Here is a 26,456-nt window from a genome sequence, read left to right as displayed (position 1 = left end):
TATTTCTAGAAGCTTCTCAGATTTCTCAAGAGAGAGAAATTAATTTGCCTGTTTGGGCAAATAACACCAATTTTTCCCCCTGCTTAAGGTCATTTTGTTAAAATAAAATTGATTAACGTTCTCTTTAAAGTTTAAGTAGAAACTGCTCAAACATATTTTTATGCACAGAAGCACGGCTTGTGCCCTTCAGTAATTAATAACTCCACAAATAAGTTCACACCGCGCAGCCCACGCTCAGCCCGCAGCAGCGGAGGACACGGGTGGGCGGGGCTTCTGGTGGGCGGGACTGTCTAGGACGGACCTATCAGGACTCTGGGAGCAGAAGGCAGGCCTGGGGGGGCGGGGGCGGAGCTGGCTCCGCGGGGTGCTCCTGCAGGCCGAAGTCTGGAGCCTCAGGACTTGGACTGCTTTGTGCCTGGGTCTCCTGGCCCAAGTCTAGGGTGCCGCGGCGAGGGGGAGGGGCACATGGTGGTTATAGAAGATCCACGCGGTGCTTAGCTCGATGCCCGGGCCTGAGAGCGCCCGACGTTGTTCCGCCCTCATTCAGAATTACAACTTTGCGAGCTCAACTCTGAGTATACTATTTGCCAGGGACCTCACTTTCTGCCTTGAAGAGACACCGCTAGTGAACGGCATAATGGCTCAAAGCCAGGTCGGTCGATTTCTGCAGCAGGTGGGGCTCTGAGAGGTCTTTGAGCATGCTCCCCCGTCCCTTCAATCACCTTTAAGTTCACTTTCTGAATCAGGTAAATAAGCATTGCTAAGCGGTGTGAGCGCCCGCACTGGCGACACCCAGCTTCCTGAGTCAGGCTCTGCAATCTTGTAGTTCCTCAGCCGCTCTTCTAGGTTACACACACACACACACACACACACACACACACACACACACACACACACACACACACACACAGATCCCTTTCAGGGCCCTTGTGATGGAGTGGGGCCACGTGTTGGAGTGGCTCTGTGTGTGATGAGGGCAGGAGTGAAGGAGTACAGAGATGTCATTGAGATCCCCCTGTCCCCTGCCTGGGTTAGTGACTACATTTAAAGTGCTGGCTGTACTGTGAGGCGGACATCTAACAACTCTGATGAAGAAAGGCCCCTGGGGATTCGAATCAGTATAGCCACAAAGCATGAGCGAGCAGTAAATATTGTGTCAGCCACTGAAATTTTGGACTCTTTTGTTCCATGCCATAAACTAGCCTGTCCTGACTGATACATATTCCAATGCATAGACAGGTATAAAGTGTGTGCACACCTAGTGATTAGCTGACCAGCAGGTCTTATAAGAACTCTGGTCTTTGGAGCCAACGTCAGGGATCAGTGCTGGGGATAATTAAATGAACGAACACTTACTCTTGCTAAGTTAAGTGAATGCAAAAATCAGCAAACAAGAAAGCAGACTATCTTCATACAGTGTTTTTGAAAATCAAAATTAATGCCAAAAAGTAATCTCTGGACAAAAATAACCAATTGTAAAATAAATACAGATTTATGCCGTGTTCTCCACACCCTAATCACTGGGTCTGTAAAATAAGGGGCTGCCACCTACCAGTCTGGATTTTAACATATTGAGTTGTTTGTTTTGTTTTGTTTTTTTCTTCTTGAACAATGCTCCTGGAGTGACCATTTCGGTGGCTCTATCTACGAATGAAATGGTAGGAGGGTCATTGCAAAAAAGGCAAAAGCCCGTCCTGAACCGAAAGGGAATGCCGTCCACCTGAGCACAGAATAAGCTGTGCTAGAGGGAGCAGGCAGAGGACAGGCAGCCGGTGCAGCTAGCTGGAGAGAGAGCCGGCAAGAAAGCAGGGAACCATTTGATGCTTGCTCAGTGCCACTTCCTGCTCTCCAGCTTCCAGCACCTGCACTGCGTGTAACTCTTGATCCTTCCCACACAATGGGAAAGAACTAGAAACTGAATATTCAGTGCTATATTCAAGTTACCTGCCTGATGGTTCAAGGTGGCATCCGCTTCTTCAGCTACTGAATTCACATTCCAACCATTTGGGAATAGAAATGAACTCATTTTTTCTCCCTCTCCCTCTCCTCTCTCTCTCTCTCTCTCTCTCTCTCTCTCTCTCTCTCTCTCTCTCTCTCTCTCCTTAAAGACAACTCCTACAGTTTTCATAGCCTTTGTTGATTTTGCCTTGATAGACTACAGACACACCTACTTTCTAGGAGTAGGATAAGTGATCTGTATCTGCCTCTTTCCAAGGTAGAGAGCCTGAAATCAGTTCCTTTATTAAGGAAAGGGGGAACTAGCAGTCTCCCTGTGTCACTTGACTGATTCTCGTCATCATTATGTTTAAATAAAAATATTGACATGTAAGGGGGAGGGCAAGACACACCAGGTACCGGGGCAGTTCTATCCAGTGTGTGACCCGGGTCAAGTTCTCAACTTCTCTGGACTGCTATTAGAGCATCTAAAGCAGCACGGATGCGATGGAGAGCTTTAAGGCAACCTCTAGCTAGCTTCTCTAGTTCAGAGCTCTGCATGGACTGAGCCCTCTTCCTCTTCCTTGTGGCTCCTTTTATTCTACAGCTCTCCACTTCCTTGGCAAGACCTCGTTGACACACTCAGACTGGCAGCAAACGCAGGGGTCCCCCACTTATCACTCACAACATCTGCCTTTTCCCATCATAGCACTGTGATTGTGCGGTGCTGGGCGTCTAGTGGCTTGCTTACTTGGATGGCAGTCGTCAAATGACTCCGTGCTGCAGGAGAGCAAGGGACACACCTACCTCCTCATCTGTGGCCCGTCTTAGGTGGTACCTGGGGCACGGGGAGAGTCAGACAACAACAGGCAGACAGATGAATGAATGGGAAACTAGGTCAAAGTTTGAGGGTTCTCACCCCCCAAAAAAACTCACCCCCAGACTAGGAGGGAAGAAAATCAGATGAGAAGTACCGCATTATCAAAAGAACCAATCTATGGTTGAGGGAGGGGCCACACTAGAGACCTTCTTTGGGGCAGCTTCCCCAGTGACCAAAACTCTTCCCCTCCCCTCCCCCCGCCCCTGTTTTCAGAAGCTCTGGTTGGATATTGAGAATAAGGACACGTGCCCCAGGATTCCTGGGTCATTTCCAAGCCTGGACAAAAGCTGTCGTCTGCCTGACGAATCAGCCTGGATGGTCTGCGCTTCTAGTTGCACCTACCAAGAAAGGAGGCCTCTGGACACCCGCCCCCAAAGCCGAATGCAAATGACACGGCTGGCTTCCTGCATCCTCCGGGGCTAACGGTGGGCCTGGGAAGAAGGCCGGGCCTCACTTTGCTCACAGCCGAGCCACAGGCACCATCACACACATGCCCGGGCTGCGCGGGGAACCGGCTCCCTCAGCTCTGAGTCACTGATTTATAGCCGTGCCCCCCACTCCCCCAGCCTAGCTCCGCTTGACAGCGACGAAGGCGAGTCCCAGCCCCCCATCCCGCAGGAAGTGGAGAGGGGCGCTCAGCTGCCGCGATGGGGGCACAGCCAGCGGAGAACAATGGGGCTGGGCGAGGGGAGTCGGCGGGGTTCCCTGGCAGCCTTGTCACCGCCATAAACCTCATTACCTCGCCGTCCCCCAGGCCGCCTCTCTCCTTACCCAAGGCAGCAGCCGGCTTCGCCGCTGATTCCCACTCGGCGTGAAAAGCTCTTAAACCCCCCGCTGTATTTTTAATGGGGGCAGTGACTAATTTAGCCCTACGCCACCAACCGTCAAATCACATCTTCTGTTGGTACTTACTGAGGGCTCACCTGGGCTGCACAGGGCTCGGATAAATCCGGAGCTAGAGAGCGCCCGAGGGAGCGAGGTAGGAAGTTCAGGGACCTCACGACAGCCTCCCACTGCCTGAAGACCGGCCAAAGCACCCTTGCCGGACCAGCCATAGCGGTCCCTTTGGGAAACTTCGCGCCTACCAAACTTTGAGATCTCCTCTGAAAGAGCCAGGCCCCGCGGGGACTGAATATTGTGGCTTCCCACCTTGAGCCCACCTGCATTCCAAGGCGACATTCCCGGTCTATGGGCAGGAGGAGCTCACGGAGTGAATCCGTAGGCCAAGGTTTGCTTCGCAACCGGGGAAGCGCCACCCCCTAATCCTTGTAGGAAAAAAAAAGGAGGAAGGGCCTCGTACAGGTCACCGGAAACCCCTGGCTAGGAACCCCCTGGAAGATGAGGAGCCTAATTGCTCCAAATTCCGCTGACTCGCTATCACATTATAATTAGGTGCAATCTGTCTACTTCATTTCCGCTCTCCTTGCCCCGGGTGAAACGCGAGCCAGGAAGGGCTCTCTAAGCAAGGTCCAGCCTCGAATAGGCGAATCAGACCAGCCAGGCGATCTGTAGTAACGCGGGAGCCGGGCCCAGGAAGCCTGCTGGAGTGTACGCAAGGCAGCCGGAGAGCCCCGGGTCATTAGGCCAGTGAGAAGCTCGGGGTACGCACTACGTTCTCGGGGTTTGTGGATGCAGGTGGCCTTTGAGCACTGCCTTCTGGAATTCTGCAACCGGAGCGCCTGCTTGTGCTTCATGCCACAGGTCTCGGTTGGAGCCACCACACGGCGGGGGGAGCTGCCGCCCCTCCCCTCCCATCCTATGCCTTGGCCCAAAGTAGAAGCCAGGTGCTTTCTGCTGCCCTGGCAACGTGAGGGGCCAGCCTATCTGCCCCCACCCCGGAAGAGAAGCGGCAAGGGCACAGCATGCATGAGGGTCAGTCACTTGACATGCGGCAGGGGCAGGGAAACGCTGGCAATGGGCTCTGAGCCTCAGTTTCCCAAGCCAGAAATGACAAGAGCAGCGCGCTTGATCTTTGTGGATTCTTTCTTCTCTAATTTCAATGACCACCGGCCCCCCCCCCCCGCCCCTAGCTCCTCCAGCCTTCAGGGAGCTGGTCTGTGGCACTTCTTTCTGTGGCTCTATTGTATGGAGCCCCCAGGGGCCTGCGTGAGCCCATGGGAACTCCCCAGAGGCACACCTCCTGCCAGCCCCTTTGGCTGAGGAGGAGAGGAACCAGGCAGTACCGCTGATCGCATGGATTGCCTTTATTGAGCTGAACTAGTTACTGCAGTCAGATCAAGTCACATTTAAAAGCAGACCATCCAGTTGCACGGAAACCGATTATATTCATTACAGAGTTTTAATCACTGTCCGGTGAACTGGCAAATCCAATCAAAGCATTAGTCTTTAATTAAAAAATTAAAAGGAAATATTCAGACAATAGCCAAGCAATCACATCACGATGCACAATTACCTAGAATTGCAATTAAAAAGTAGTTAACCGAAGGGGGAGAAAGAAAAACAAGAAAGAAAGGAAAAAAAGAAGCAAAGGGGAAAAAAATCACACTAATCCTTAAAAAAAAAAAACCTATCAATATAATACATGAAGGAACAAAGGACAGTAGCCTCAAAAAGCAGGTTTCTCTAACACTAGAAATGTAGTCTGCGGCGAAAACTCTAAAAGCACACTAGCTGTATGTAGCAGGACAATAAAAAAACACTGAGCATGGAATACTTTTAATCTCTGCCATTAATATTCATTTCCAGCTGCTTATAATAGCAGCGCCTCATGGCCAAATCATTAGAGTTTTACATCTGGGTTGCAAATGACACTTTGATTGGATGTAATGTTCAAATGGCCCTCCCCACCGCGTCTCCGGCAAGCCTTCTGCGGAGAGGTGTCCTGTCGCGAGGTCCCTCACTGTGCGTGCTGGCTCATCGTGTGGTTCTGCAAAGGCGAAGAAAGGAGACACGCATGAGGGCAAAAGAATGGCGAGCATGCCTGTCCCCTCCCACCCGGGGCATGGACGCCGAGAGCTGTAGAAAGCGGCTCGATCATTACAAAACAAAATGCGGAAGCAAAAAGTGCTCAGGGGACGCAGCTGCCAAGGCGCCACGTCGATCCGAGCTTGGGGATCGGTTCCTGTTGCTGCCAACCTGGGTTCCCTGTAAATTGTTATTTATTTATTTATTTATTTTTATTTATTTTAGACCATTCGGGTCGTACCTAAGGGGTGGGCTACGTGGAGGGAGGTACAGGCGGGGAGGCGGCAATAATAATGACTACCACGTCTCTTTCCCTCCAATGGCTAGGAGGAAACTCTGACGACCAGCAGGCAGCCTCTCCACCCCACCCCCGCATCCCTTTTCGGTCCCTCGCTCTCTGCTCCGAGCCTCGCAGGAGGAGACCGCAGATGTGCAGAGCAGCGCGGCTGCCCAGAGACACCCGAGTGAGCGCAGACGCGCCAAGGCGGTGGGTGGGCGACGCCCGTAGCCCAGGCTGGGGACAGGTCACCCAGCAGGGAGGGTCCTGGGAAGAGCCTGGAACCGAGCTCCCAGGGCCCTGCTAGTGTGGTCACGTGAGAGGGAAGTGGTGCACTTCGGCCGCTCTAGCCTGGGAAGCCAGGGCGCAGGTGGGACCCGGTGGGCATTGCCTCTCTCCACATCCCACGCATTTCTTTCCTCCTGCCAACCCCGGCAGGGCGGACAGTGTAGGTCTGTTTCCATCATCGCCAGCGGCCTGGGCATAGGGGTGGATTTTGGCTTCTGAAACCTGGTCTTTTTGTTTCTTTTCTGCCACTGGTAGTGCAAATTCAGACTATTATCGTCCCAGCTTCAGGCGGCCAGCCCGCCTCAAGACACCTGGAGATGGGAAGCAACTTCCTCCAGGGACGGAGCCGAAGGGGCTGTGGCCGATCCCCATTGCTGGCTGTTTAGTATACCCCTGTCTCCCAGCCCCAGTGTCCCACAAGGAGACACAGCCAGCCGGCCACCGGCTGAAAGCAGCAGCCTGCATCTCCGCCACTAACCACCAGGGGGCAGGAGAGGCGCCGCGACTTTCTCCTGGACTCCAGGTCGCGCTTTCAGAAGGACCAGAGGACAGCCACAGCTTTTTTTTTTTCTTTTTTCTTTTTCTCTTTTTCCCCTAGAGGTTTGGAAACCTTGGATGGATGGAGATGGGACCAGAACTACTCTCCAGGATAGGTCCTTTTGGCATGCTCAGAGGTCACATACCAACACAGGTACATCGATTTTGACGCTCATCATGAGGAACGTGTGACTCAGGCAGACAAAATATCAGCCCACTATCAGCCTGCTGGGACCCAAGAGGGGCTGATTCAGGCAACTAGATTATACCCAGTGGGTGTTCTCAGTCCACCAACTATCCACCACAGCCTGCTCCAGAACCCTGCTCCAGGCTAAAGCCCAGACTGCCAGTATGACTTCGCACCTCCAACGGAGGATCCAGGGTCCAAGGCACCTTGTCTGAGCCTGAAGATGGGCCCCAGGTGGTTTACATGGGAACCCTGTCCTCCAGTCCTTTGATAACAACCAGCCACGTGGAACTGAAAGCATCCTATGCACAGATCTGTCCTTCTTGAGGCTCCAGACCTCTTCCTCCAGTCGCCCTCCTAACCAGGCGCTCCTCCTGTTCCTTGGACATTCAGATTGCTCGCCTGGCCTACATTTCCTGTGATAACACCTCCTGGTCAGCGCCCGCATGAGTCTGTGCACTTCTTGTACAGCAGGCCTGGCTGCCCCTGCGGAGCTGCACACAGAACGATAGCATCTGGTCAGGGCTGGACACATGCTGGGCTTCCCGTGCCCCATGGCAGTGTGGTGGGCTTAGCTGCCTGGGAACAACAGCGTTAACGTGGGGCCGAAGGTGCTACCCCATCCCTGGAAAGATGGTGTGTCTGTGGACTGGAGAGTGTGCAGCGAGTTCCCCTGGGTGTGAACCGTGCTCAAAGACAGCAGGAAGCCAGGCAAGCCCCCTTGAGGGTTGCTCACCTCCATCTTGGGAAGAGCAACTGGGAACCTAGGAATAACGGGGCAGCCCCCTGTGTAAGGATGCTAAAACAAAGCCATGTGACAATGCTGGCAATCCCTACGGGTGGAAAGCCAAGCCTTGGACCACTGGCTAGGAAACTGAGAATAAATAACATTCTTAGAGCCTTCTTCCTTCAGAAGCAATAGCATGTGCTTTTCAGGTTAGACTTAAAAAGGAACTTCCTCCAAGAGAGTTCTAAGTAAAAAACTTCCTTCCTAAAGTTTTACTATACCAACAAAAGCCCAGGATATCACAGCAGAAAGAAATGTCACACTCAATGCTCTAAACGCAATCAGCACTAGACAGACCAGACGTTCGTCTCTGGGCTGGGCACAGTGAGGACAGGGAAGACTTGAGCTGGACCCATCTCTACAGGGGTCTCATGCAGGAGTGAGAAACCCAGAAGGATCAATGGTACCAACAGTAGCCCAGGAGGGCCCAAGGTCACTTCGTGTTCATGCACACAGTGTGTGTGTGTGTGTGTGTGTGTGTGTGTGTGTGTGTGCCGGGTACTCATCCAAGGAAGGCTTCACCTAAGAGCAGTCTCTGAGAAGGCAGAGGAGTGCCCAAGATCCATCACTAAGACACACACACCCCCAAACACCTTAAAGGCCAAGCATTCCTCCAAGGCTTCTGATGGCTTCCTCCCACCCTCACGGCTCTGGCAAGACCATTCTAGCTCCATAATGTCTCTTCTCTAGTTATGCTTATGTTATATTTAGTTTCTTCAGAGAAGGGAAAAAAAAATCAGTCTTTAAAGACACTTTTGATCTTACAGTTGAGCACTTCCCAGAACCATAAAGGCTGGCAGCGGGCCGGCCAAAGGCTGCGATGACGAGGACGAGGAGCCTGGCCAGGACTCCTGGCACCCGCAGGCCTCGACGCCTGCCAGGGAGACACAGGTGTGGGGCAGCGAAGCAGGTGAGGAAAATAAAGCAAAGGCATAGTGAAGGCTCTCGGCTGCCCGCCATCCACTGGGCAGCGCTCCTGCACGCTCACGGATGGGGTTTCTGTGATACCCAGACTCAGAGCCTCTCCGTGATGCTCACTGCTGGTGTCTGGTTGCGCCTAGCCTGAGAGAATCCCCTTTGTGGGGAGTTCTTTCACCCAGAATCCATACTGCCCTTCTGTTGGGTGACGGGCGCTAACTTCTTGCTGGATTTGTGTCAGATAATGTGCTGGGCACAGACGTGTTGGGTTGTGCAGAAGCCTGGTGGAAGGACTATTTTCATACCCCAAAGCACATGGAACGGGCAGGCCAGCTAGAAGGTCGTGTGATGCCCAACTCCACGTGCAGAGCCACAGCCCCATCCACCTCCACAGCTCACAGTGTTGTGGTCTGGATCTGCTGGTCTGCAGCCGACGTCAGGGCTCTAGGCCTGGGCCTCAGGTTCTGCTCCTCGGCCTGGACTCTGCTTGGTCTCTGCAACCTGCCCACGGGTATCGTGTTTGAGCAGACAAGTATTTTGGCTTATTGGCGGGCTGCCTGGTAGCATGAAGCGACAAGACTTCTCCTGTCCCGGAGGCACAGGCAATAGGCCGAGGAGACTTCTCGGCCCTGCAGATCAGTCACTCTAGGTGTTCTGAGAAGCTCCCCTACCTGTATGCCAGCTACTCTGAAGACAAGTCACCTACCTACCGAGTCCCTGCCTGGCTCTTCCCAAGTACCCCCACCGACACTAGCCACCCTCATAGGTGCCCACAAACAGGAAGGCCGCTTTAGTGACCTGTTTGTTACCTTAGGGGCCAAAATGGGCTGCATCCTCTGTTTGGTGTTAGCTGCTGCTTGCCAGCCATGTAACCTTGTACCAAATTCTTTGACCCCAAAGTGTGTTAGCTGCCTCTTTCTGAGATGCCAGCAAGACTCAGGAAATGGTGGTACTCACGGGAGCTACCTACAGACAAAGGCCTGGGGATCCAAGGAAGTCCTGCCCACAGTGTCCCGGAAGTTGACTGTTCTCTGGGATGCCTTGTATGGCTCTGCCCTCAGGACAGCAGGTGTCACTGGTTGGCCTCTCTTCATCAGACCTGGCTGGATACTTCTTTTCCCTGTCATCATATATACATGCACGCACGCACGAATACATACATACATACTACATACATTTCACAGACATTCACCGAGCCCCTGTCTGTAAGGTCTCAGGCTCTGTGCTGACGATGCACAGATGAAGACATCCTGACTCCTCCCTTGTGGAAACACTGCCATGGTGGGGAGTGGGGAGTCTGGACTCAGACATCAAAGACCCTAAGGCGGCAGAGGGGGAAAAAAACCTTACTCCTCAAGACCCAGCCCGGGCCTGTGCAGAGCCACACTTACTCTCCACTCACAACACTCGCACCCCCACATTCTCTTCGTCCAATTTGCATGACCTCACCCCCCCATTCTCTCTCCCCCTCCCACACTCTCCTGCTCTATCCAGGGCCTTCCTCTAGGAAGCCACTTCATCTTCCTCAGGCCCCTGGCCCAGAAGAGGCAATTGTTCCTCATCATGCCCCTGTGCCACTCCCTAACAGGCTGCAGCTAGGAGAAGCCCTCGTGGGCCTGATTTTACAGTGGATTATCGCCCCCCAAGTCCAGGCGACCAAGCCTTAGGATGGGCCTTAGCCTGAACGATTCTGTTGTCAGTGTGTCAGTGGAAGACAGCCGAGCAGGGCTGCTGTGGGACTCCACTCATTATGTGTCCACGGCACAGTCAAGGAGCTTGGCCTTGGGCAGCGGACAGGCGAGAAGAAGATGGGGGGCAGGCCAGCCTCTGCCAAGTTTCCAGCTGCAGGATTTCATGAAAAACAGCGGGGAGTGAGGGCTTCTGATGGAGACTCACTTAGGAGGAGTCTTCCTACTGCCCTTCAAGGACAGCTAGAGCTAGTGTGTGTGTGTGTGCGTGTGTGTGTGTGTGTGTGTGTGTGAGAGAGAGAGAGAGAGAGAGAGAGAGAGAGAGAGAGAGAGAGAGGCATAGGCAGACAGACAGTCAGAAACAGACAGAGAATGAAGGAGCACTTTGCCAAGCAGGATTAGCCACCCAAGCATCTTGGAGGTGTGAGTAGCACTGATAAAGGCCGCGATTCACAGTGACTGGGGCTCAATGTCTGGCTCTCAGCAGGTCGGACACCATGCACTTCAGTACCTTTCGCTCACCTGAGCCCTCAACAGCCCCCCCAAAAAGCACTTGCTCCTCTTATCCCTGCTGTGTCGGGAAAGCCTGAGGCGCAGGGTACCGTACCGTGGGGACCCTTTGGTTGAGAGCGGCAGTGCAGGACATCCACCCACACGGTGTCTATAACCCCCTCTGCCGTGGCGCGGCTCTGCCTGCGAAATGTGAAAAGTGCAGCATATGCTGGGGGAACAATGAATAATTCAGCTTGGCAGAAGCACGGGGTATGTGCTGTGGAGACAAGCCTCCGAAGGAAGGCAGGGGCCTTATTGATGAGGCTCCGTGATGCCAGACGAGGCAGCTTGCCCTTAAATCTGGGCCACTGGGAGCTATCGAAGGTATTTGAGCTGTGGAAGTTACACGACGCAAGGCGGAGGGAACGCTCATGCCTTCCACCGGAGAGGTGTCTCAGCAGAGGCTCTCCATCTCCCTCCACTCCCTCCCGTGGCCTCCCCCGGCAGACAGTCACTTGTCTTTCCCTTAGGGGAGGATGCAGACACAGGCAGCTCTGCTCCCCTTTTCTGCTGTGCATCACCTGGGCGGCCCCTCTCTGCTTGTGAGCACTTATTTTTAGCAGCGCTTGACAATCGTCCAAGGGTCTAAGACGAACAGATGGCCTGTCTTAAAGGCTCGTATGTTCGCTAGTTTGCACTTCTGACAAACGGTGGGCACACTCGAGAGCACCCCATAAACAGCGCCGAATGCATACTCACAACACAATTTAGCTAATGCACGTCATTAAAATTAGGAGTGAGTGATGGTTGGGGCTCCCTATAAATGCCTGCCAGGGACGTGCTGCTCCCTGGTGAGGGGAGGCAAGCCTGAATATACTTGTACCCTACTTCCTCCAGCATGGCACTGCCCCCCCCCCACGTGTCATCCATTTACCTCCAGGCCAGAGAGAAGTTTGTCCCTGTGCAAGTGACATCCACCTTTTGCATCAGAGTGAGACTGGTGGCCCAATGGCTTGGGACAAAACCCTAAGGTGGCCTATAAGGCAGAGTGAGAGTGGGAGGCCCTCCAATGTGAGGCTTGCTTGTCCTTGCTGTCCAGCCAGCAGCAAGGAGGGGCCTGGTACCTGCCACTCTAGAGTAGAAACAAGTGAACTGCAAAACTAAGCTTAGGCAGGAGTGCTGGGCAGCAGGCATAGGAACCTCCTATCCCAGAGTTAAGAGCCAACTTGAACAAGGTATAGCCTTGTGGGACACCCAAGAGCAAGAAGAGATGCAGGGGTCAAAGAAACACCTTGAGAATAGGAGGAAGGCCTCTGCCCCAGACTCCTTTGCTAGAAGCTTCTCCCAGAGGCGAGCCAAGCTTTAGTTCCTGTATACTCCCTCCTCCCCCAAGGCCTCTCTTGCCCCCAGGACACAAACGACTAAAGCAGATGCCCCGCTCCACAACCAGTTCCACAGGTAACAACTGTCGTCCCTTACATGAAAAGATGGGAGAAAGTGTGAAAACATAAGAGTCCAACAGACTCTGCAGGCATCGGCTCCATGCTCCACCCCTAAAACAAAGCCCAACATGACCTGCTCAGAGAATCTCAGCCTCAGGGAGAGGCGCCTCACGGTGAATGGACTCAATTGGTCCGTGTGTTTGATGTGGAGGGTGAAGATACCAGCAAGGGAAACCAGCAGTTTTGTGGCTGCAGTCACAAGCAGAGGAGGTGAAATACGCCCAGGACTGCTTACAGATCTGTCCCTGTGAGGCAACAGGGTGCGTGCTTGACCCAAGTCTTGAGGAAGGTTAGCAACTGTCTCTCCAAAGATGGGCATTTGTGTACCAGGCGGCGATACTTTCTTTCCCCCTTCTGTGGACATTGGTCCCTCTTGAGTTGACTACTGTGCTGGCTCACTCTGAACACACCAGCCGGCTTAGACCCTGGCTGACATTTCTCAAATATGAATTTGGCCTTGGGTCCCTTCCCTTAAAGGGCCCAAATCAGATCCCAAAAGCTGATTCCTCAGGGTAGGCACGGAGCAAGCCTGTCTATTACAAAGTCAAGCTAGGAACAGTGCTATGCCATGAAGAGATATGGGGACCAAGAATAAGGTGGGAGCTTCTCAGACCAGCCCTGCCACTGATTGGAGTCAAGGTCACCTGTATGTGTCATGGGGCATACACATACATAGGTCACACAGGCACAACCAAAGTAGCCTAGACGTAGTTGTGGGGACTCAACTCAGGACATGCTTGTGTCTGTAAAGAAGGGGGGCAGATCCTAGAAGTGCTGCTCCCACCATGTTGACTGATCTCTGTGGGAGGCCTCCAACATAAGGTGGGTGGTGCTGAGAATGCGTGGGACCCATGCCAGTGCAGAGCAGGGGGGCCAGTGGGTCTGTGTCAGCCTTGAGAGCTCAAGCTTGGTAGGAAAGATGCCTAGCTCAGCTCCAGGTGAGTGTGGCCTGAGGCCTCTGGAGTTAGCATACTAACTGGGCCAGGGCCCCTAAGGCAGGGCCGTCTGGGCCAATGCTCTTGCATGGCAGATGGCCCCCGTGCTCTAGGTAGGGTCATGGCACTGGCCAAGGATTTGAAGAAGAGGGTGGAGAGCCCGGTTGTGAGGTCACCCTGCTGTAAACTCTAGGAGTTAGGGATGGCTTCCCTGATGAGGCCTCCACTACTGCTGAGAGGTTGGTCAGCTTGCAAGCTGGGCAGCAGAGAGAAGGCAGCTGACATAGGGGGAAGTAGCACCCTCCCAGGCAGAACATTCTGGACAGCTGCCTCCAATGTGGCCCACAATCCTTTCAGGACATTACACTAGGCAAAATAAGGTAGTCACAGAGAGATGTACGCTGTAGGAATCTTCTTGTTTGGGATCCTGAGTTAGCCCAGCTCACAGAGCAGCACTTGGCTGCCAGGGGCAGGGAGAAGGGGGCTAGATTTCCAGGCTGGGGAGGTGAAAGAATTCTGGGGTTGGAGGAGATGAAAAATGCATGGTGCTGTATGCATCTCAGTGCCACTGAGCTGTACACCAGAATGGGGGAAACTGGGGGGGGGGGGGGCGGGGCAGGCTTCATGTGCACAGGGACAGGTTGCACTGCACTCCCTGTGTGGCCGTCGAATGCACAGACTGCAGCAGCCTGTGGTACCCTGGGTGAGCTGGAGCTGCAGCATCCAAGGGCACCACGCCACCTGCCAGCAGTTGCTGGCATTGCCTGCATGGAATCTCCACGTCCACGCTGCAGAAAGCCTTCCTCCACAACAGCAGAACTGACCACAGCAGTGGTGCGGCTCTCTGAACCAGGCCATCATGGCCACAGAACCCAGGCATGAGCACAGAACCAGGGCCCACTGACAAAAGTCCTGTTCCAGGGGACAAGAGCCTGCTGCTGATGGAGTCATCTGCATTTCTCTCAGTCTGCACTGGAAAGGAAGTGAGGGACAAGCACATCGTAGTCCGCCCTCTTTTAAAAAAAAAAAAACATGGAAACAACCTGGAGAGGAGGGGTTGTATCCTCTCGGCTGGTTTCCCACCTTTGGCAGCTTTTTACTATGTCCACACAGAACGATCCTACCTCACGAACCAAAAACCAGGACAACTAGCCAGTACGGGGCTGCCCTGGAAAATCTAGGTCACACGGCCACTAATTATACTGAACACGTATGTTCAGGTCCCTGAACCGCACTGGCGCTTTTAGGTTTTGTAAATGATACATGAAACCTTTGATCCAGATCTCTGTCCGCTTTCCTCCAAATTCCCACTAAAAAGAAGGCTTTCCTGCACCTTCCGGTTTTCTTGAGGATTACCCCTGCCAACAAAGAGCTGTTCCAGCAGCTATTCTGAGGGTGGCACCCCTCAGAAACGTCGCGCCCTGCAACCGAAAATGGCTTCCAGGGACCACGCAGCTCTGCCCCTTGCCCACAGCCCCCCAGGCTGCCGGGGCAAGAGTCTTAAAGATGGACCTAATTTACCATGATGAATTGTGGCATGCACCGCTGATCCACACTGCAGCTGAGACCCATTACAGCTAATGATCACCACAGTCCTCAGGAAACACGTAGGTGTGTACCCCTGCCAGTCCCGAAGGAGTCACATACCACAAACCGAAGGGCACAGGGTGATCTCCCCCCCCACCCCACCCCCACCCCCTGGGATGTTGTTTTTATAGACTATGGCTCAGCCAGAAACCAAGCCATGGCCACAGTATTTCTGCCCACACACCTGCCCTACCAACATCAAGTGGGTCTGCCCTACACTTCCCTTCTATAGTAGCAGAATCCTCTGGAGCTGTGAGGCAAGCCTACAGTCATCTGCACTCCCGGTCTATTCCATCCCACTCTGTAAACCAAAAGAGTATGTGCTCATGCAGGCAGTTTTAAGGTGGAGTGTGAAATTAAGAGCATATGAGGCATGGAGGGGGGCCAGAGAGACGGCTCAGCGGTTAAGAGCATTTGCTGCTCTGGTCTAAGACCCAGGTTCAGTTCCCAGTTCCACATGGCAGCTCATAACCATCTATTAACAGCTCTGAGGAATCTCACGCCCTCCTCTGGCACTGAATGCACAACTCATGGAGAGAAAATATGCACACACATAACATTAAAATCAACAGATCTTTTATTTTTAAAAAAAAGCATAAAAGGAAGACACTCTAAAAGCTGTAGACTTGATACATGGGTCCTGGAGAGATGGTTCAGTGGTAAAGAGAGCTTATTGCTTTTGTAGAGGACCCAGGTTTAGTTCCCAGCACCTATGCTGGGCAGGGCCGTCACCACCTATAACCAGCTCCATGGGAATCTGGCCTTGGGGACCTGTCCTCATGTAAATACCCACATCGAGACACAGACATATATCACATAACTAAAAAAAAAATTGTAAATGAACGTTAATGTATATCCCTCAGTATGGATGGGTGGGTAGATGTGTAAGCTGCCGGATAGACAGACATCTAGTGGATAGATGCGGAGTGGGAGGGCAGATGGTGTGTGCCTGAATGGCAGGAGTAAAACAATGCCTGGATGAATGAATGGGGTGGAGGTGGACGGGCTGGCCAAAAAGCAAAAACAAACACGGTGGGCTTTGGCGTTCAAATCCAGCTGTGGTCACTTACTACGTCTATGACCCTAGCCTTTAGGAGACTTCAATTCTTTTAACTCCTCGTTTACACATCTGAAAGGTGGGGCTAACTGTCTGGTTACCCCCAGTCTTGCTTCCTTACAGTCTTGTTATGATGTTTTAGAGAGAGAGAGAGAGAGAGAGAGAGAGAGAGAGAGAGAGAGAGAGAGAAAATGGCATACAGAACGCCCTGTATCAGATGGGGCAGCTGACTGTTGCCATGGAGGACCACCACATTTGTAAAAGCAAATATGAAAATAAATAAATAGCAAAGAAACCAAGCCGTGTGGTATGGTTTTTTAAAAAGGGGGTTAGGTGGTGGCCTGGGTCTAGCACTGGTCAGCTCTCTGGCTCCAGGGAGTGACTCATCTCTGTGCGTCTTGGTTTCCTTATCTTGATAGAGACATCATGAGGACTAGCTATTTAATGTCTAAAAGTGCTGAGAATGAGTCGGTACACGCCTTTAATCCCAGAACTCAGGGAGGCAGAGGCAGGCGGATATCTGAGAGGCCAGCCTGGGCTACAAAAGCAAGTCCAGGACAGCCAAAGCTACACAGAGAAAAAAAACCTGTCTCGAAAGCAAGCAAACAAACAAACAGATGTGCTGAGGACAATGCCTGGAACTTGACCAACACTAAGTAGCCCTGGGATGATAATTACGGCATGGACACCTTCCTGGTCTGAAAGACAGAAACAATTATTTAGCTTCGACGGCCTCCAGGCCAGGAGGTGTTTAGTTTCTGCTCTGGAAGGTGTTTGATGTCATGGTGACACTAACCTTTCTGGGCCTGTCCCCTGGCTGCTATGTGAGCGTAGAGTCGAATGGCTTTTTCTGGATAAGGCATGCTCCCCTGTCCCACTAGGAACCTCACAGCCTGTCCCTGAGTTTAGCTTATTTCCTCCTCTCCCTCCACCACGGTCCTCACCAGTGCCATGATCTGTCTGCTCGGAGAACAGAATGACCCAAGACTTATGATAACGGGCGCAAAGCGCTATGAGCTCCGCATCCTTGAGCATGTCCATGTGCTGTCTGTCATACACGAGTCCCTGCTATGTGCTGGAAACTGCTTGTCACACAACAGCCCCATTTTTCCGACACCTCCATTTCTCGGATGAAAAAAAAAAAACCGAGGGGACCTCAGTCTTTCAGGAAAGCATTTCGGCCAGAGGTAGCACTTGTCTCTTGCTGTACCCTCTTCCTGTTGTCCCCTGGTGCCACCTAAAGGCCACACCAAAAGGAAACTGTCACCCAGAGCAGGCCTGGACCAACCCCAGCCAGCCCGCTTGATTCTGTGTAAACTTCAACGGCAGAGTGAGTGCAGCCTGCTCACTATTGACACAGCAAAATTAATTTCTTAGCTCCCCCGCCCGCTCCGCCCCTTGCTCCTTCGAGTGTTCAAGGGGCTGCTGACTGCTGCTACTGAAATGCCAACTTGCATTTCTCATCATTAATTTCTTTCTAAATGTCATTAGTAATTGTTCCTGCTGCACCAAAGAGTACAATCTAAGCATCCACCAAGAGCACCCTGCTCTCTCTCTCTCTCTCTGTCTCTCTCTCTGTCTCTCTCTCTGTCTCTCTCTCTCTCTCTCTCTGTCTCTCTCTCTGTCTCTCTCTCTGTCTCTGTCTCTCTCTCTGTCTCTCTCTCTCTCTCTCTGTGTCTCTGTCTCTGTCTCTGTCTCTGTCTCTGTCTCTGTCTCTCTCTCTCTCTCTCTCTCTCTCTCTCTCTCTCTCTCTAGGGGCCAGAGCCTCTGCTTACACCACAGCCCAGCCTCCTGGCAGGAGGTAGCCAGCCGCACTCCCCAAAAGATGTGGTTTGAGCAAGAATAGCCAAAGCACACAGAAGCCTATCCAGGTTACTAGAGCAGTGACACCGGCCCACAAGCCAGGCTGCCTGGGTTTCTGTCCCTACCACTGCCCACTCACATTTCAGCCATCACCTGTAAAATATATAGGTGACTATACTGGCTGCGTTGGGACTGAGCTGAAGGAGACAACAAATGGGGGGAAGGTTTCCCACAGTGCTTGCCTTGGGGTGTTTATGATACCCTTAGCTTTCCTGCCTCACACTACCAGGACTGCAAACAAGCTCAGCTCTGCCACTTTCAAGCTGTGTGACCTGACATCAACTCATTAGTGCCCCTGAATCTAAGCCATCAATAGTATCTGAGTCTGAGCCCAGCACGCAGAAGGGCTGAGGCAGGGGCGTGAGAGTTTGAAGTATACCTTGGCTACATGGCAACGGCCTATCTCAACAGAGAGAGAGAGAGAGAGAGAGAGAGAGAGAGAGAGAGAGCGCACAAGATGTTAACACTGACTGCCAACTCTGTCTCCCAATGCTGCACCCTCTATCCTGTCCTCCTGCGATCTGGGTTCAGTGGCCTGATGTAGTGGTGATCCCACTAAGAGGGGTCACATCTCCCCAGACCCAAGCCTCACGATCATGCCGTGTCCATGTCCTTTCTGTACATTAAAGACCCTATCCCTGTCCACGTGGGGCGGATCTTTGTAGTGTGCTATCCCCTCTGAGCACTGGAGCGACATGTCACCCACTGTCACTGGTATTGTCACTGTTACTAAGAAACTGAAGGTATTTAGTCCTGCCTGAAATGGCGCCGGTGAGGGGCTAAGCTCAAAAGCGCACACAATGGTCCTGGGCTCGAGGCTCCTGGCACTGGCACTTCCCCATGCCCATCTGTCACGATGGCATGGTGCCCCAGAAAGTTGGTTGGCCCCAGCTCTAGGGCATGAATGGCAGGCCCCAACAGGCAGCCAGAGTCCCACTCTGAATGCTATCTTTGCTTAAAGCTGAGCCTCTGAGGAGGCCCTCAGTCTCCACAAGAGCCTCATCATGGTTCACTGCTCAGCTGGACCAAACCCTGGGGCCCAGAGGACATCTAAGCAGAGCTGGCCACAGGCCCCAGCTACTCTTCCATTCGCCCCTCTGTGATTGAAATCCTTATACACCCAGGGCTGCCAGAGCAGCCATAATCTCATGCCCCAGTAGCTCGGCTTGGTGCTGGCCTCACCCTTATAACTAACTGACCTCTATGGGAGACAAGGCTGCCATCTACCCCAGCATCCTGAGGCCTCCACTTCAGCTCCCACAGCCTTAGGGTGAACTCTCTGACAAGGAGACCCAGACAGCAAGCCTAGGAAGGGCAGGTCCTTGCAGGGACTTGCCCCCAGATCTTAGCCAGTACACACTCCACTGTGCTAGCTTATGGACTCAGACCCACGTCCTGGGATTCCTAAAGATGGGACTGGTGTTCACTTTGGGTTCCTCTGCATATAGACCCCAACATTCCTGCACATAGTCTCTCGGTACATAAAGCTGCCCACAGATGATGATGTAGTGGTCAGTGCTGAGGACGCGCTCTACTGTGGATGGAGTGGCCCTTGGACATCAGACACTGGCCGAATTCAGCAAACGGTAACCTACAGTGGACAGAGATATGGGATCCAGGCCCAAGGTGTCCTGCAGAGCCTTGTGGGGTCCAGCTGTGGAGCTGCCTTTGTAGCCTTCAACTGCTTGATTACTGAGGTCTCACCATCGAAATGCTTGACACAAGAAGAGCTTCACATCTTGGAGTTGTTTAACTTGCAGTATTTGCATATACTACAAGGTATGGCCTATACCTTGTAGATGGGACTCAAGCGCACACACAAAATGCGTATGCATTTTGTGTACACACTGTGGAAAATTTTATCTAACATCTAAAATAATTATTTTCGTGTAATCTGAATAAATTAATTTAGATAAAAAAATAATTATTTTCGGCCTAAAGCATGGCATCACAGTGTGGAATTTTATACGTTTAGACGAGAGCTGTGCAGTTTTGCCCATGCATCACACAAACATGAAGTGAAGGCCTGATCCTACTAGTGTGTTGCCCTCTCCATGCAGCAGGTGCATAGTGCCAGTCCTTGGTGGGTCTCCACTGCCTGTGCACACTGGGAATAGTAGCTGCTCAGCGAACACCGAGGCCTCGCACTGAGCACAGGTATGTGCCACTGATCTGTGCTGAGTCAATTAGAGCCCGGGCACCCAGGCCACAGTTGGGATGAGGATAACAGTGGTAACACTGGCCAATGCTTATGGACTTGGTGCTGGAGGCTTTGTAGGCAATACTATTTGCTGACCTTCCAAATTTCCCACGGAGGAAACTGTAATCTCTGGGCTCCTGAGGCTCCATGGTCACACAGCTGCTTAGGAGCAGGGCTGAGATTCAAAGGCAAGCTGGGCTGCAAGGGGAGGCAGACATAGGCTATGCTGGGTTCTTCCTGCCCTAGTGGGAACACAGTGACCTAGGTGGAAATCCACCAATACTAATCCCAGGGGCCCTGCTAGTGAAAGCCTCTACCTGTGAGAACAATGACCCAAGGCAACAGGACCAATCCCTGCTGTCAGAGATGACAGCTGTGCCCAGAGGGGTAAAAGGTTTAGGAAGACTCAGAGAGGGGTGCTCCAGGAGGCTAGCAGCCAGCTTGGCCCTAAGCCCCGGGGCTTCTGGCCTCATGAGTGATGAACTCCAGTGCTAGCAGTAGATCTAAACTCCCAGGAGCCACTGGGGTGTCTCCCATCCCAGGCCCACCCAAGATCAATCTCTGTTCTCCCTCAAGTGGTGAGGTACCAAGGGCCAGGCCATCTTTAAAGCAGAGTAGAGGAAGACATGCTATTCGCAGAAAGCACAGCTAAAGAGTCAAATGCTAAGCATATGCCTACAGCACTTTTACTTTTTAATTATTATTAGTTATAATTATCTGGCTGGATTTGGCAGCAGCAGCAGCAGCAGCAGCAGCACAAAGAAGCAAGGAAACCAGCTCCTCAGTTACCCATCTTATCAAGACCAGGGGTTCTGATAGTGGGCTGAGTACCTGCAGATTGTACCCCCCACCCCCCATTTTTTGTTCTTCTTTCTCTGCTGTGTTCTTTTCTATTTTCCAAGTATTCAAAACTTACAGCAAAATAGATGGGAGAAAGGCAAGGATGGATGAAAAGGTGATGGATGAGTGTGCAGGTGGGTGGTCGGTGGGTGGATAGGTGGCTGGTGGGTGCACAAATGGGCGGTCCAGTGGGTGGGTGGATGGATGGGCAGAGAGAAGGATCTGTGGATGGATGGGTGAGGAGTAGATAGATGGATATGGGGTGGATAGACAGGCTAATGGATGGATAGGTGGGTAGATGGATTGGTGGATGGACAATGGGTGACTAAATGAATAAGTGGTGGGTGGATAGGATGAGTTGATGGGTGGATGTGGGGGAGATGGGGAGACGGGCAGATGGATGGTAGATGGATCTGCGGATGGATGAGTGGGTAGATGGGTATGTAGTGGATGGATATGTATATGGAAAGGGGGAAAGGAGGGAGGAAGGGAAAATGGATGGATGGGTGGATGGATGGATGGATGGATGGGTGAGTGGATGGATGGATGGATGGATGAGTGGATGGATGGATGGATGGATGGATGGATGGATGGATGGATGGGTGAGTGGATGGATGGATGAGTGGATGGATGGATGAGTGGATGGATGGGTGAGTGGATGGATGGATGGATGGATGAGTGGATAGATGGCTAAGTGGATGGATGGATGGATGAGGAGATGGATGGGTGAGTGGATGGATGGATGGATGGATGGATGGATGAGGAGATGGATGGGTGAGTGGATGGATGGATGGATGGATGGATGGATGAGGGGAAGGATGGGTGAGTGGATAGATGGCTAAGTGGATGGATGGATGGATGGATGGATGAGGAGATGGATGGATGGATGGATGGATGAGTGGATGGATGGGTGAGTGGATGGATGGATGGATGGATAGATGGATGGGTCTGTGGATGGATGAGTGGATAGGTGGGTATGTGGTGGCTGGATAGGTAGATGCTGGGTAACATAGGTAGGAAGACAAATATGTGGTGAATAGATAAGACAGGTGGAGGAAGGGATAGACAGAAGGATGGCAGGTGGACTAACACACAGATAGATGGGTGGCAGATCTACTGGTGGATGGATGGTGAGCAGGAGACGGCTAGTAAGATGACTAGAGAGTGGGCTGATGGATGGGGGCACGGTAGACATCTTCATCCTCCGAAATTCCACATTTACACAGGAAATCAGGAATATACAGGTTATTTCTAACTCATATTGGTAAACCAAGGGCTGAAGAGGCCTGAGGGAGGATGAAGGAGAGCATCCCAGTGATGGGGCCACTTGAGCAGTGTTGAAGCAGAAAGGTGGGCAGTTGCCTCACACTGACTTCCTCCACTTCAGGTCTAGAATGAAATGCTAACCTTTTCTTAAGCACCCAATCCAGTTGTTAAGCATTAACTTCTCCTGCACCACCCCTCCCCCACACACACCTCTACACTACTTTCCTCACAGTACAATTCCTGAATCTACTGGCTTACTGTATCTCCCATGTTACCTGTGAGCATGAGGTCCCTGCCTGCACCCCAGCTTCATCTGAGGCCCCCTGAAATGTCACCAGGTTGTGAGTGTGTGATAAATGAATAATGAAAATGGGGGAACGGACTCGGTTAAGAAGGGTCCCAGGAAAACTCAGACCACACCCCGGGCTCACGGACACGCCCCCCCTGGCTAGGCACCAGAACCCAGCCTGGCAGGGCCGGGCTCTCGCCATCAGAGTGCTCCGGGTTGCTTGTTAGAGCACCAGCTCTGCTTTTAATCAATTGTAATCATTTAGCTGGAAGCGGCATGATTAGGCACACACAAGCAAACAGCGTGAGCTAATCCTTTAAACAGGCCCGCTCAGCGCTGTGCTGGCCGCTTGGCCGCCGCGGGCCTGCTCAGAATCACTTCCTCCAGTCCCCCCTCGCTTTATCACTGAGGGCCTCGAGAGTCCAGGGCATGGAATAGACCCACAGGTCCCCCTGCCCAGCCCATGGAGGAGAAGTGTGTGCGCCTGTGCAAACACCTGTGCACACGTGTGCATGAATGCACACGTTATGAACTTGCAAGTGACCAGGCAGGCTGTGCCCACCAGCTCTGAAATGTCCGAGTGCTACTTTGGTAGAAAAAGACAGTTACAGTTCTAAGACTCCACCTCTCCTGTGGACAATACCGCACAAGTCCCTGGACACCGAAACAAACTGAAAAAGCAGGATCAGGAAGCAGGAGGTCTCAGGCATTGGAGTCACCGTGGCGGGAAGCTTTGCCCTCTTCTCTTCTCCATAGCCCAGCCTCAGCAGAACCCACCCTGTGGTGCCTCTGTGGCGTTCCGCCTGCGCATGCGCAGGCCTGGCTCGCGGCAGGGCAGCCCCACCAACAGCTTTTCCACCTGGCTCGCCCAGGAGCACATTCTTTTTCATCCCCTGTTACTGCCACTCGTGCTACCTGCTTGGCCCAACTACTAAAATAGTTTCTGGGTCCCCTGACAACAAGGCTTTTTATAGTTCAGCACTGCAGGCCTCATTTAAATCTATTAGCTCATATAAATGGCAATTTATTTAAACTTTGGAGGGTTTCTGTTTGCCTCAGTTGGCAAAGACAATGTGGTTTTGCACAAGGACTCTGCCACTTGCTTGTGACTTCAGACAAACCCCCAAGCCTCTCAGAACCTCAGTTTCCATTTCTGTACACAGAGATGGAGCAACTATCTCAAGGCTGTGTTGAGACGAACTGTACCATCTGCTAGAGACAGGGTTGGGCTGGGGCAGAAGTGAAACAAGAGGAGGCCACCACTGCTGTTCCTGCCACTTCAGGGACATGGCCACGATCACAGGCCAACTCTGGAGGCCAGATAGCCATACACTGGCCCAGTCATCCCTGCGTGAAGAACAGAAAGCAGAGAAGCCACGAAGAGGGGGAAGGACACACCATCTACGCTCTGTTGCTGGACACAGAGGTGCCCAAGGGGATGTGGAGACAGCTGGGCTGGGCGGGCAGACTCTGCTGCCCCTTCCTTTAGGTTGGCTTACCCTGGCAAGGGGCAAACAGAGCCCCAGGCCTTCATCTGCTGAGGCCTGAGGCTGGAAAAAAAAACACAGAACACAAGGCCAACAACCCTGGCATTTTCCAAGTGTCTTATTCCCTAGTCATATTTCCATCCTGCTCTCCTGAACTAGTGAAAAGGCCAGGGTCACAGGAAATAGGGCAGGGACGGGGGCCTGAGGCCTTGTCCCTCTCACCTCATCTCAATGCTTTCCGCCAAGTCCCAACATGGCTGTCTGGTGCCCACAGCCTCCAGGCCAGCATGGTTCCCTCAGATGGAGATGCTCAGGCTTTCCTACTTGGCATGGGAAATCCTCCCGTGTTATTTCAGCATCCATAGACACTGTTTAGCAAGTGTCACCCATCCACCAGGAGGGCTCTCCCCCCCCCCCTCTCCCTGGATGAATGCCCTCTGGCTGACCTCACCACCCTTGCCTGGCACCCAGAAGAAACCTCAGCCTTGCTTTCTTCACACAAACAGGACAATCCAAACAGGCGTCAGCTAATGGCAATGAAATTGTGGGGACTGAAAACCCTCCTCAAACCCAGAAAATTGCTACTGAAGTTACTTAACAAAAGCCATTATTTGCATAGATTTACTGTTGATACACTTCCCACTTAAATGGTCTGTAATTAAAATAATTAATTGCAGAAAATAGGGACTTGTTAAGGCTATAATTTAGCGAGGCTCTTGCACTTGAGGATCCCATTCAAAGGTTATCAGGGTGACCTGGGAACTAGTGGCTTCTAGAAATCTGCGCTGCTTTTTGGTAGTGCTGGAGGTGGGCTCCAGGGCCTGCTCATGCTCCTCTACCACTCAGGCACACCCTCAGCCTTTACACTCTTTATTTTAAGGCAGGGTCTAAGTTGCCTAGGCTGCCTTTGAACTTTTGATCTTCCCATCTCAAGCTCCTAAATAGCTAGGATTATAGGCTTGGTTGTTCTTGGGTTGGTCCATATCCCAAAGTGAGGCACAGTATCTTTCCCTAGTTTCCCAATGCCTACACATTCAGGAAGCCAAACCAGCCCTCACGATGCCTACCACGATGCCGGAGAAACAGGAACAGAGAGCCTCTTCTTTCAGAGGGAAATTTACTTATTTGTTTGTTTATTATGTATCTCTCCCTCCCCATCCTTGTATGTGTGTGTGTGTGTGTGTGTGTGTGTGTGTGTGTGTGTGTGTGTGTGTGTAAGAGAGAGAGGGGGGGAGGAATACATGCATGTCATGATGCATCTGTAAAGGCCAGAAGACAAGGTGCCCTCACCTTGCACATGCAGCCAGGGTCTCTTTGTTGTGTGTGGCTGCATATACAAGGCTAGCTCTCCTGTGGGCCTCTGGGGATTCTCTCATCTCTACCTCCCATCTCTTGGTAGCAGCAGCAATATTACAGCTATGTGCTATAGCACCGGGCTTTACAAGAGTTTTGGGAATTGAAGCTCACAGCTTCACGCATATGCAGCAAGCATTTTACCCACTGAACCACATCTCCCAAGGCCTCAGGGAGAAATCTTAAAGCAGACAAGAAGAGACCATCTTGTTTCCCCTCGTGGTGTCCGGGACAATGGACATGGACAAAGTCAGGAGTTAAGAAAGACAAAGCGTAAGAAACCTGTGATGTAAAGCACTAGTGGCAGTGGTTTATGCGCATGAAGGTGTTTATAAAGCAGCACACCCTGTTGGCTTACAGAAAGCTTCATCCCGCAGGAGACCCAGCCCCACTTTGATTGACAGATGGGCCACACAAGTAAGGCAGGTAGAGTAGGATGGGCTGTGAAAGCTGTATTTGGGAGAAAGGGCACGTGCCACCAGGCAGGCAAGGCAGCTTCCCAGACAGCCCAATGGGAGTTGGTTGCCACCTCTGGGCCTGGGTACCAGCTCCTCAATGTCCTCAGCACAGAGACTAGGACAGCAAGGACGACCTGAGCCTGCACTGATGATGGTGTCTTGGAAGTGGAGGCCCTCCCTGGCCTGCTCTGTTGAACTAACTCATCCACACTGGGGAGGGAATGAAGGCCATGTGAACCAGGTAAGAATGTTATGTACGGGAGCTCAGGTGCTTGCCAGAAAGGACAGAAGCTAGCACTCTACAAGGATGGTCACTCAGCCAGAGCTTAGCTCAATCAGGACCAGCTAGGAGGTTGCAAGTGCCGCTCTGCACCCTTCCTGGTCCTCACGATGCCTACCACGATGCGCTCAAGCCTTTGAGAAGAAGGCCCAGCCTGCCCTGTGCCAGGTACTGCCATGGCCAGGAAAGTGTTGCGTGACAGCAGCCCCGTGCTCTAGGCGTGTGGAAGGTCTCTGGGTGTAGGCACACACCACGCAGGTGTGAGGTGAGTGCTCCCCTGCAGGTGGATGCACCCTGTGAGCACATGGTGTATCTGTAGGGATCCTGTCACATGCCAGCTCCCCTCAGCTTCCCAACCTGTGCGTTCAGACGGTGGTGATGCTCTTTCCCACCCCTAGGAAGCATGGAGTGGCTTGCTCTGAGGA

The 26,456-nt window shown here is 52.4% G+C and overlaps 1 protein-coding gene across 8 annotated transcripts in view; it reads right to left on the bottom strand.

Annotated features, from left to right (window-relative positions):
• Positions 1 to 5,001: 5,001 nt before the first annotated feature.
• Positions 5,002 to 26,456, bottom strand: part of ZNF423 (zinc finger protein 423) — a 334,889-nt gene continuing 313,434 nt past the window's right edge. For all 8 annotated transcript variants that reach the window (XM_084757137.1, XM_084757136.1, XM_084757139.1 and 5 more), the window contains one exon: positions 5,002 to 5,702. In XM_084757137.1, the coding sequence (XP_084613263.1) occupies positions 5,673 to 5,702 (30 nt within the window). In that variant the 3' untranslated portion in view covers positions 5,002 to 5,672. The remainder of the gene's footprint in view (positions 5,703 to 26,456) is intronic.

This window comes from Acomys minous, assembly GCF_964271855.1.
Source record: "Acomys minous genome assembly, chromosome: 14".
Lineage (NCBI taxonomy): Eukaryota > Metazoa > Chordata > Mammalia > Rodentia > Muridae > Acomys > Acomys minous.
The sequence above is the reverse complement of the archived record's forward strand: the minus strand, read 5'-3'. Positions and strand labels throughout refer to the sequence as shown.